We start from the raw sequence: 12,565 nt of genomic DNA on the forward strand, positions 1-12,565 counted from the left end.
GTTGATTTTTCACTGGTGTAATGAAGAGTTCAGCTGAGTGTTAGATCCAATTTAAGCTATTTAATGGAGTGAAAAAACCTTGCGATCTAAGTGAGCCTAAGCTATTTTATAGCCATGACTAATCAGCTCTTTAGAAAGCATCCTGTTTTCCTAGTGATTAACCCCTCCTTTTGCAGTATCATGCAAGACTGCTCTTGAGTCATTTCAATTCATGCAAGTGACAGTAACTTGAACTGTCAAGCTGTCCTTTACCAGAAGTCTTTCCCTTTGGTCTTAATCCAATGTGCCCCCTAGGGAGATTGATTACATCCCACTTTATCTTTCCTAAGTGGGAGATGAGATCTCAGTTCATTGCCTGCTTCCCCCATTTAGAAAATGACATAAAATTGTATCTACTTTTACTGTCACAACTCAGAATTGAATCACATAATACCTGTAATTTATCTCATGTTCTGTATAGAAATAATAATAATATTGATGTTAGATGTTGCTGGAATGGTCAATGAAGGGCTTCTTGTGTGTAAAGTGCTACACAGTCTCAGGAAAATACTAGTGCTCAGCTTTTTTAAATTGCACAGCATGAAAATAGACTTTGAATTATTATTAAGTCAAAAGGCATAATGACTCTTACAGTGCTCAATATCTTTCACTGAAATCACTGAATCTATTACTCATTGGAAGAAAATATCTTCAGGGGATAGTTCTCTAACCTAGTCAGTGCACTGTTTTCTGAAGACTTGCTTTTAGGTACCTTGCTGATTTGAACTGAAGAAATGATTGTTGTCTTAATGGTTGATGCAAAGATAAACACCTTTTTCTTCAGTCAGATTTGTATCTGAAGATATCATCAACAAGAAACAAAGCAAATTAGCTGTCAATCCCAGTGAGAAAGTAATTCAAAACCAGCAAGACTTTTGTCTCATAGTGCAGTTTAGCTGCCCAAATGTTTTTCACAATTGCAATCAAATATGGTCAGCATTTCAGGGAAACATGAAAGGAAAATAGTTTAATATTTAAGGAAATACTAAGGGATAAAGGCTTATTATACTCAACTATGATGGTCATGTTCAGCTTTTGCCTGTATATTGGCCATTGGAAGGGAGGCAAACAGACTGAATCCATGAGTTAAACTTGAGAAAAAATTCTTTGAGAAGGAATCCATCACAACAACACAGACTGGAACCCCTAAATGAATTATTTTTAATCAAATATTAGCCCTGCAGCCTTTGTTTTCAGTACAGTACAGTATATGCCTTTAATTTGGAGACTATTTTCTTAGGCTGAAGGGACCATTTTGTGTATCACTCTTTTGGGATTTTAAACAGACCTCTGGAGCATGTTTGTGTGTTGGATTTTAGATTAGGGTTTTCTTTAATTTGGTAGTCTTTTTGGAGTTTTGTTTGTTTTTTAACGCCTCAGTGATTTGCCTCCAATTACTCTTCTTCAGAATCTGAATGTATTTAAGTACAGTATCATCTCAGTAATATGTCCTCTCAGTAATGTAATTTCCTTATCATGTATTTTATTCTTGGGCATAGATTCCTGAAGCTGTTAGTTTGATTTGGTGAGATGGGGAAGATGTTTGTCCCATTCTCACCTCATCCACTAACAATTATCCTGACTTCAGAATGTAATCAATATTTTTAGATTTCTTCTATTTTTCTGTATTCTAAGCAGCACTGAATAGATCATGTATCTTGAACATTTATCCTCCTTGCTTAGAAGTGAGGATTCTTACTGGTATGGCATGTCTGCGTACTATCAAGTACTGCTTTCTGTCCAGCAGTTATCTTAGTGGGTTTGGTTTTTTTTTCAGTTCTATGCAATTGGTCTACTTTTCACTTTTTTTTTTATTCCTTCTCAGCCTTTCATTCTGCCTGTGTGTTTTTTTCCCCTAATAGCTGTTTTTGTGTTCTGAGATTATAAAGTTTTTCCCACAAAACCTTTTGTTATATTTATTTTCAGAGTATTTGTTTTGATGTGAGGAAAATGCTGCTGAACATCACTAACTGCACTGGAACTTAATATTAACTGTTAATGGAATAGATGTGTAATATTGTTGTTCTTCTGTTTTTATTGAAAATTTTCCATTATTTACTTTCCTTTTGATCTTGAACTTTCCCTATGTATTATTTGTGTATTAATATGTTATACTGTCTTCCAAGGTAGCAATTACATTTAAAGCAAATTGTGGCTTAGAGTTTTTATGAAGAAAAAAAAATCTTGTGAAACTTTTAGGTCCTAGATGAAACTTACTGTTTTGAATTAAAGCATTCAGAGTCTTTGAAGACTGGGTATAACAAGGTATTTATCTGAATTTTACTTTGGGAATTCAGTGGAAAGTTCACAGTGAAGGTGGAAGATAGTATAGAGCAGAATCTTGGACTTCTTTTAAGATATCCATTCCAAAATATTTCCATTTATGTGACTTGATGCTCTTTCTTGAGCTTTAATTTAACAGCTGTTGGTGAGAGTTAATAAATGGCAACATTTAAAATGCAGGATTGGTTTTAATGTGTAGTATTTTGTCACTCCTTCTTTCTGCCAATATGATATGCAAAATATGTCTGCTGTAATCTTTGAGGATGACCAAATTTTGGAATTGGTCATTTTGGTGAACTGATCAGTAGATACTTCAAGGGAATGGTCAGGTTTTCATTAAAGTACTTAAAAAAAAAATTGTGCAAAATTCCAAAGGATGTATTTTCCATCACTTTGGAGTGGTATGTAGAAGGGAACATCTGAAATAGATAAGGAGTACATATGCAAATAGTATCCCATTTTATGTACAGGTTCTGTTGATTAAAAAAATGTTGAAGACTTGTGTTATGTTATTTGCTTACTTGTTTCTAGGAAATTTGTTTCTACTCTTGAATTTTTAACCTTAAGAGTGCCTTTTTGTATTGTTAGTCTGACCCAGTGATTTAATCAGGGAAAAAGCAAAAATTACTCAGTCCAGAAAGCTTGTGATCTTTGATTTCATTAAAAACTGACTATTTAGGCCATAAGTAAGAGGTTCAGTCAGTAGGTATTCTACTGTGTCTTTACAGTATAACCTCTAAAGGGTCACACAGACTTTGTGTCTGAATGACTGTGTTCTCAGTCAGAAGTGATTGTATGTCATAACTCATTAGTATTGGCTGCTGCTATTTTCCTCCCATGAACAAACTGCACAGCAGTCTATTGCTTCTGATCTAATATTCCTCCAGTTCTTCTCTGTCTCCTTTCTAATTTAATTTTCCTCAAATGTTACATATATTGGCCATCAGCAGGATTTTTGCTTAATAATTCAGAAGACTTACTCTCCATGCTCTCTCAGACATGCTTATGTGTAATTTTAATTTTGAGTTGGTTGCTTTTTGGTTCCTTCACACTGGAGAATAGGAGCACTTCCCATTCATTGTTACTAGGTTTTAATCTACTCCACCACAGTAATTACAATTCAACTGCTCTTGTGCATAGAAATGGTGTACTTTGTACTTTTGTACTTTGTACATGCAATTGATGGTAATTTTTCCTGTCTAAAAAAAGGCTACCAGTTTAATTTGAAAATATAGAAAAATATGGTTTCATAGTTGCTTAGCTCATTTGCTATGTATCAAATACATTTTTTTTACTCTGTTAAATTTTTCTCTTTGACTTTTTACATTTTTACTTTATTTGAGTGACAGAAAAGTAGAGTTATTATAAGTTACTAAGTTGTGTACATATTTTTGGCAGTTTCTTCTGTAATTATGATTTTACATATGTTGGATGTGACTTTTCTTGTATTCTGGTTCAAATTATTTTACTTCTGTTCAAATCTGGAAATAGGTATCTTTTTTAGAAGTTTTTCTGCCAAACAAGTATGGAAAGTTTTGCTGGATTTCTTTACCCATTTATGTGTACAAATTTTTTCACTGTCTGGCAGGTGACTCAATCTTCCTTGGGTCCTATGTGCACAACAGAAGACTATAGCATACTTCTGTTAAAAGAGGGCAAAAAGAACACAATAATAAAAGTTTTATTGCTGACATAATGATGCACCTTCATATGCATGAAGTACATCCTAACAGAATTTGCAGCTATTTCTTAACTAACCTCTTTAAATATTCTGCTTTAGGCAATTTTCCACTGTATTAATAAGTTCCTTAATTTCATTCCCATGTATGTGTGTTTGTTTTATGTGATAAAAGAGATTTAAGAAACCCCTACTGTAAGATCAGTTGCTTTTTTGTTTATAAAGAGTCGTAATTTAACACTTTAAAGATGTGTTTTCTATCATTGCTGACTTGGTGTCATCTTGTATGGGGCAGATCAATTTCATTGCCACTGTATTTGTAGGATGATTTTGAAGTATATTAAGTTTTGCCACCTTATTACATAGGTAGGTACTATAATATATTCCAGAGGTGCACACTGTAATTAAGTTATTAGATGTACAACATTAAGCCTGTTCTGTACTTTTAACAATATGTTTTAACAACAGTGTACTCTTTGCTTCTTTTGTATTTCAAGTGATAAGAGTAGACTTCATTATACTTAATTACACTGTAATTAAGTTATTAGATGTACAACATTAAGCCTGTTCTGTACTTTTAACAATATGTTTTAACAACAGTGTACTCTTTGCTTCTTTTGTATTTCAAGTGATAAGAGTAGACTTTATTATACAGAGTATACTTAACATATTAAATGCCAGTAACATTCAACATTGTGCAATAGAGTTTTCCAGTCCAGTAGAAACAGAGGAGGTGGGACAGACTAAAAAGCTTAGTGGAATTTGGCAGGTCTGGCTTTTGAAGTTAACACTGGTTCATTTCTTGAGTTTCAACAGATTATATTAGGGCAGTGTCTAGCTGACTCATGACAGAGAATTTTTTTGTGCTTGCAGTCTGGGAAATGCAGCTACCTAACTATAATAATTTGTATAATGCAGCAGCATTGCCAATAATTAATTTTATTAGAAATTTGAAGTTACTAATAGCATAATAAGAACATGAGAAAAAAGGGAAAAAAGAGAGAAAAATATTCTGGGGGAAAAATCTTGCCAAAATCTCTCCTAGAACCTCAGTAATTAAATTAGTTGTTTATTATGTGTCATTTAATTTCTCAGTGGTCATGAAAATACCCACATTACATTTCCAAAAGAACATTCCCCTCCTTTTCTAAGTTGCTTTGAATTGCTCTTGGCAAATATAAGAACTTTACAAAATCACTTTTGCAAAATCTGTTTTGCAGATGTGGAATCCATCATTTAAGAAGTTGAATTTAAACATGTGCATGTGGAGCCTTCTTCATGGATATTTTAATTGAAATGGAATTTATGGAAGAGAAACCATAAATGTTGATGGGATGAATGTATTAAAACTTGATGTAATGAGTAAACAACAGTATATGTTAGAAGTACAGTTTAAAAAAAATCCCTCTGTTCTTTTTACTAAAGAAAAAACTTTGATTAAACAGTTTGTTTCAGGTGGAAAAAAAGGCTCATTCAGGAAATGCTTTTCTTTTGTTTTCACTGGAGTCCAAAAATACCTTGGTTCTGCCTGTCAACAGATAATATTATACTTCTGCTAAGTGGTGCAACATAGAGCATTAAACAGTGTTATTTTTTCATCTCCCACTTTTTTACTTCTGAGGAGATAATCTTAAGAAGGTTTTTTTTAACAAAATGAGTGCCCTGGAAATTATCTGATTAATGCAGGGGTAAATTTTTTTTATTCATTTCAACACAAACAACAGACTGAGCTCAGAGAAGTGAAGCTTCTGAGCTTAGAAAGTGAAAATAGAACTTTTGTCATGCAATCTCATTTATTTATTTTTTCATTATGTCTGAGGAAGAGGAAATAAGTAAATGGTACAAAATATTCCAGAAGAAAACCCCAGAGTCATAATTACATAATGTACCCCGAGTTGACTGTTATGTGGTATGCTGATTGAGGGTTAGAAACAGAGATAATATATGGGAGCAGTCCATATATTTTTTTGCCATATTTGCCAATTTAAAGACAATATTACCTGAAGGTAAATTAATCGAGTTTCTATGCTTCTTTTCCTTTTTAACTTCTTTCCTTCTGACTAGAATGGGAGGAATTAGATGTTAGTCACAATACTACAGAACGGGCTGGGTTGGAAGAAACTTCAGAGGTCATCTAATTTCAAAGTCCCCCCTCTCCAGCCAATGTCAGGGATGCCACCCACTAGACCACATTGCTCAGATCCTTGTCCAACCAGATCTTGAACATTTCTAGGGATGTGACATCCACAACTTCTCTAAGCAACCTGTGCCAGAGCCTCACATGGTCACAGTAAAGGATTCGTTCCTAATATTGATTCTAAGTCTCTTCTGCTTTAGTTTAAACAGTTCCCACTTGTGCTATCACTGTATACTCTGCAAAAATCACTTTCCATCTTTTTTACAACCATCTTTTTAGTACTTACAGTTGCTTTTGGTCTCCCCAGAGCTGTCTCTTTTCCTGTCTGAGCAAACCCAATTCTCATCCTGTCCTCACAGGAGTTGTGCTGCAGCCCCCTGATCCTCTGTTGCGTCTGGACTTGCTTCAACAGGTCCTTGTCCTTTTTATGCTGCATGCAGCTCCAGGTGGGTCTCAGCAGAGCAGAGCAGAGCAGAGCAGGGGGGCAGAATCCCCTGCCTCCCCTGCTGCCCACAGGGCTCTGGATGCAGTCCAGGACATGTTTGGCTCTGTGGGTTATGAGTGCTCACAGCTGGGCATATACAACCAAAGAATCAATTAGGTTGGAAAAGGCCTCTGGGATTCATTCCAGCCTGTGACCCACCATGGTCAACCAGACCATGGCATTCAGTGCCATGTGCAGTCTTTCCTTAAACACTTCCAAAGATGTGACTTTACTACTTCCCTCAGCAGCCCATTCCTGTATAATCACCCTTCCTGTGAAGAAATTCTTCCCAATGTCCAGTCTAAGTCTTCTTTCATTCCAGTGAAGGTCTGTCCCCAAGGTCCTTCAGTGATCACTGCTTCTAGTCTCTCATTGGTCTGAAGGAAACACATACATAATTTACAGATGACTCCTGGTGTTTTAGTTGGTGGTGATTTAGTCAAAAACCATGCTAAGCTGAAATTTTGCAGATAGTATTATGAGATGTATTTGCAATATGATGTCCATTTAAAAATAGGAAATATTTCCATAAAGAATAAAAATACTTAAAAGATCTTATGTGAAAGAAGACATTAATGAGCTCAGTCTTAGCTCATGAATTACGGCTTTCTGGGAGTGACTGACAAATTTGTAACTAATATATAGGCCATTTCTTTCAAGATACTTACTTTAGTATAATTTTTTCTTTCATTAGATCCAGTAGCAGCAAGGCAACAGCAAACACATGCTCAGTGTGGGGACATTAAGATAACATTGAGGGAATATCAAATATATACTGTAGGCTATGTGGGCATTTTTGACAGGGCATGTAATTCATATATGTGGGAATATGGCCAACTGTTTGCAGTGGAAGCAGCAGTTCAGAGAACTTGGATTTTTCAGCTGACCTGCTGACATTACAGCTGATTGAATGCTCATACTTATTTTAATGTGTTTTATAAGGAATAGGAGTATACAAGTGCTTCTTCTTCCTTTACAGTGGAAAGGTAAAATGATAAAAACGTTTGAATATGCTCTTCGTGTAGCCGGTTTCTGAGGTTTTGTCAGGACACTTGAGCCCCAAAAAGAGGAAACTGCAGGGTTTAAAAAAGTCATTCCATGCCAGCAGAAGTAAAGAATTGGGAGGATAAAGGATTCTGAGGAGATTTTTCTGCAATTACATCTGAGATGCTGTGAGGCATCTGGAATGAAAGGGCTCTGAAGTTCCCTGCACATAACTGTATTACCTGGTGCACCACTTGAGAAGGGGTGTGCCAAGGCAGTCCTTGGGAACTTGCACTGTAAGAGGGGACAGAGCTGTTCTGTCGGACATGGTCGTCACTCAATTTAAGAAGAGAAGCTGAAGATGCAGGACATTCAAATGAAATTTTGGAGAGATTGAGTATTGTGGAGGAAGAGGAATGGAAAAAGACTCAAGTTTTAAGCAAATATCACAGTGGGAGAAAGTGTGAATGAAAGGCAGGAGCCTGAGATGGGTATTGACCACACAAGGACATTAAAAAGGGAAGGTCAGAATCATTGAATGTTTGAGCATGAAAGCAACTTCTGAAAATCTTCTAGTAAGCCTAATCATAATTGCAATATAGTGCATTATTTAAAATAAAAGTAATAGTTAAAACCATCAAATAAAAAGCTTGCCAAAACCTCAAACCCAAACTAAGTATCAGAACACTTGAATGTCTTGTGCTAGAGCTCCAAATACAGCAATGAAGTGATGCCTTACGCATAGGAGATTTGAAGACTTTTAAAAATGAAACTAACCTTGACTTTATTATGGAAAACTGAAGGTTAATTCTACTTATTCATTCTAACTTACGGTTACTGATTTCTGATTACTGTCATTAAATGTGCAGTTGATTGTAACCTCTCTGAGGTATTTCCAGCTCATTTTCTTGTCTATTTTATTCTAGAATTATTTATATGTCAGCTCTATGGCGTGTCTGGTCCTGTAGCTCTGATGGAAGGAAGTTCCTAATACTGTGCTGTGGTATCTTGTCTCCTTCTGGAGAAATGGCAGCCTCTGTTAAAGTTGTATTTGTTTTGCTAGAGACCAGTGAATTATGTGCTGTTGGATCATAGGCAATGTTTGTATAGTCTAAACAAATGGGGTTGTCTTGAGAACCTTGAGACTTTTTCTTTCTAAATGAATGATCTTCCTTCCTTTGCCAAATTCTGAAACTCTTCTCTGCATTAGATGCCAGAAGAGTTTTGAATTTTTATATGGAAAGACCTCAGCATATTAAATGGACAGAAAACATTTGTATCTAAGACAGTTTAAAGGGTCCACCTGTATCTAGTGTTTTAGTTCTCTCTCATTTGGATGTTTTTCTGTATCTAAGGAACAGAGAAGATCCAGGCAGATACTCTTTTTCCATTAAAAAGAGAAAAGATGTATTTGTTTTGCTAATGTGGGAAAAACTCAACCTGAAAAAACAATAATACATAAATTAGTCTTTCTGAAATATTTGAAGAACACTTTTATAACAGAACTCTAACATCTTCAGGGTTAGTGGAAGAGAACTACAGTAATATTAAAATTAATATTTTAAATGCCTTTTAAAAGTAAAGTGTGAGGAATAGCCAGCCAGTTAAAAGCAGAATATTCAGTTGTTGTTACATCCAAATAGTTAAGAAATCTGTTTTCGTTATGAATTTGTATAAGCATTCATGCCTATTTCCTGAAGTATTAAGTCTTAGTAGAGGACTAAATACTTTCCTCTTCCTGACTTCCATTGGCAGTGGAGATTATGTAGTACCTGTGCATTAACTTTTTGTTATCTTCCAAATTCTAAATTATTTATGTATTTACATGAGAGTTTTGGGGAAAAGTGTTTTGGTTTGGGTTTTTTTGTTTGTATTAATTATTTTTTAACTTTAGATGCATTTTAGTGAACATGATGTTTCTTACTTGAAAAGTTGTCCTCATAGCTTAAAATGCTGTTTTGCCATTACAGCTTAATTTGAGCAATATTATATGCCATTTGTGCTGGAAAAGGTATTTGGTTTTATCACAAGAAGAATTATTTTATATATAATAACATTATCTAAAACAACTGTTTATTTAAACTATTTTTTCAGAACTGTGAGGACTTGGGACGTTAACAATGAAAAAAAGCACAAAAGCGTATTTAAGCCACGATCAGTTCAAGGTAAACGAGTGATTCCTACAACCTGCACATACAGCAGAGATGGGAAACTTATTGCAGCTGGCTGTCATGATGGCTCTATCCAGATCTGGGATAGGAATATGAGCGTAAGTCCAGTATTTGATAACAATATATGCTTCTATTATTTTGAGTGTGAAGGCTGAAGCAGATAAAAACAATTTTGGTACTTGTATATTTTTATATCTCCTCTCCTCTCCTCTCCTCTCCTCTCCTCTCCTCTCCTCTCCTCTCCTCTCCTCTCCTCTCCTCTCCTCTCCTCTCCTCTCCTCTCCTCTCCTCTCCTCTCCTCTCCTCTCCTCTCCTCTCCTCTCCTCTCCTCTCCTCTCCTCTCCTCTCCTCTCCTCTCCTCTCCTCTCCTCTCCTCTCCTCTCCTCTCCTCTCCTCTCCTCTCCTCTCCTCTCCTCTCCTCTCCTCTCCTCTCCTCTCCTCTCCTCTCCTCTCCTCTCCTCTCCTCTCCTCTCCTCTCCTCTCCTCTCCTCTCCTCTCCTCTCCTCTCCTCTCCTCTCCTCTCCTCTCCTCTCCTCTCCTCTCCTCTCCTCTCCTCTCCTCTCCTCTCCTCTCCTCTCCTCTCCTCTCCTCTCCTCTCCTCTCCTCTCCTCTCCTCTCCTCTCCTCTCCTCTCCTCTCCTCTCCTCTCCTCTCCTCTCCTCTCCTCTCCTCTCCTCTCCTCTCCTCTCCTCTCCTCTCCTCTCCTCTCCTCTCCTCTCCTCTCCTCTCCTCTCCTCTCCTCTCCTCTCCTCTCCTCTCCTCTCCTCTCCTCTCCTCTCCTCTCCTCTCCTCTCCTCTCCTCTCCTCTCCTCTCCTCTCCTCTCCTCTCCTCTCCTCTCCTCTCCTCTCCTCTCCTCTCCTCTCCTCTCCTCTCCTCTCCTCTCCTCTCCTCTCCTCTCCTCTCCTCTCCTCTCCTCTCCTCTCCTCTCCTCTCCTCTCCTCTCCTCTCCTCTCCTCTCCTCTCCTCTCCTCTCCTCTCCTCTCCTCTCCTCTCCTCTCCTCTCCTCTCCTCTCCTCTCCTCTCCTCTCCTCTCCTCTCCTCTCCTCTCCTCTCCTCTCCTCTCCTCTCCTCTCCTCTCCTCTCCTCTCCTCTCCTCTCCTCTCCTCTCCCCTCCCCTCCCCTCCCCTCCCCTCCCCTCCCCTCCCCTCCCCTCCCCTCCCCTCCCCTCCCCTCCCCTCCCCTCCCCTCCCCTCCCCTCCCCTCCCCTCCCCTCCCCTCCCCTCCCCTCCCCTCCCCTGAAAAACAAATAACTCATAGGCTTGACTTAATATTTCTTCTGCCTTTCGAAAACTGATCATTAAGTGTGCTGCTACTAAGGTCAAACTTTGGGAAAACTGTTTGACAATCTATGTTAAAAAAAAAACCCAAACCACCACATATCTGTATGTAGATTATTATTAATTTAAGATGGAATTAATTCTGCTTGTGAAAAATGCAGAATTTTTTTTTGTTATATAATAACAAAATAATATAATAATAAGAATATAAGAATAGCATCCAAGTAAGTGAGGCTATGGCCAATGCTGCACATTAAATGGTGAATGTTATATTGTCTAATGTGTAAAAACTAACACTGAAGCAAATTTGAACCATTTATGTAAATGCATTTTGGCCAGAAAGAGTCAGAATGGAAACTATTTCAAACTTACCGAAATTAGGAAATATTTCTGTTCATATTGAACTAAACAATCGATTTCCAGTATTTCAGTTATGACTTGAACTAACAATTGTAATTCTTGCTATTACTTTATAATTTGAAGCTTAGATCATTCAGTGCTCACTGTTGCATTGTGTAGCATAGCTTACAAACCAGTCCAGTTCCAAGAGTTTAATTATGCAATGTCGAGTGCAAATTCAACAGGCTAAACTTTACTGCTTTGAAAAATAATCATCCTACTAAATCATCCACATCCTCTCTTTATGCCCATCTTATGCAAAGAAGATTGAATGGGATAAGTACCAATGGCATGCCTTGGAGGAGAAAATGGAAATTGGGTCAATTTTTTTTTTAAAGCCAAAACAAGAATACAGAGTAAATGAGGCAAGAAGAGCAGGATTGTGAAACTGCTGTCATAAATCTCTGAAAGCTGTACACCTCCAGTAGGATGGCTTTGTGGAAGTAAAACTTAACTAGTAGAGGTTACATAGGTCTGTTCATATTTCAAAATATTTGATTTTTAAAAGGAAAACAGACAATCTGGGTAGTATTTTACAAAGATTTAAAAATATCTGATTGCTGGAGGCAGGAGGAAATGTATAGATTTAAAAGGAAAAGAAAGCTTGTGGGTCATACTTAAAGTACAGCCTGTATTTTGGAATTGTAATCTATTTTTATTTCTGTTTTTATTTCCACTATAAACCTAGTAAAACTTCCTAATGGCATGAAGCTTGAGAATTCATCCTAAGTGTAAACTTGTTCTAACAGAATAATAAATTTTTCAGAGACTGGCTTTCATCACCTGTGTATGTTGTTTATTTTAACATATACAGTATTGAAATATTAAGCTTTCTGGTGTAGTTTTAACAATAGTACTCTTGGTAGTCTGCTTTTTCATGTGCTTTTCTTTTTGAACTTTCCTGTGTCTGTAAGATGACATATTGCAATGTTGATTGAGTGCAGTTTAAGGTGATTATGAGTAATTTAAAGATATATCCTGTGCATCTTGTGCAATTTCCAATGGGTGACCCCTGTATAACAAGGAAAGATTAAAGTGATTTTCTAGTGGAAGTTAAGTTAGTGTGTTCCACAGTTTGTATTTTTAACGTCTAAAGAATTTCTGTCTTTGCCT

The 12,565-nt window shown here is 36.9% G+C and overlaps 1 protein-coding gene across 2 annotated transcripts in view; it reads left to right on the forward strand.

Annotated features, from left to right (window-relative positions):
- The window catches only part of WDR70 (WD repeat domain 70), a 127,006-nt gene that overhangs the window by 63,152 nt on the left and 51,289 nt on the right, over positions 1 to 12,565 (forward strand). For both annotated transcript variants that reach the window (XM_021551628.4, XM_021551634.4), the window contains one exon: positions 9,700 to 9,874. In XM_021551628.4, the coding sequence (XP_021407303.3) occupies positions 9,700 to 9,874 (175 nt within the window). The remainder of the gene's footprint in view (positions 1 to 9,699; positions 9,875 to 12,565) is intronic.

The sequence above is a fragment of the Lonchura striata genome, chromosome Z, assembly GCF_050655825.1.
Source record: "Lonchura striata isolate lonStrDom1 chromosome Z, ASM5065582v1, whole genome shotgun sequence".
Classification (NCBI taxonomy): domain Eukaryota; kingdom Metazoa; phylum Chordata; class Aves; order Passeriformes; family Estrildidae; genus Lonchura; species Lonchura striata.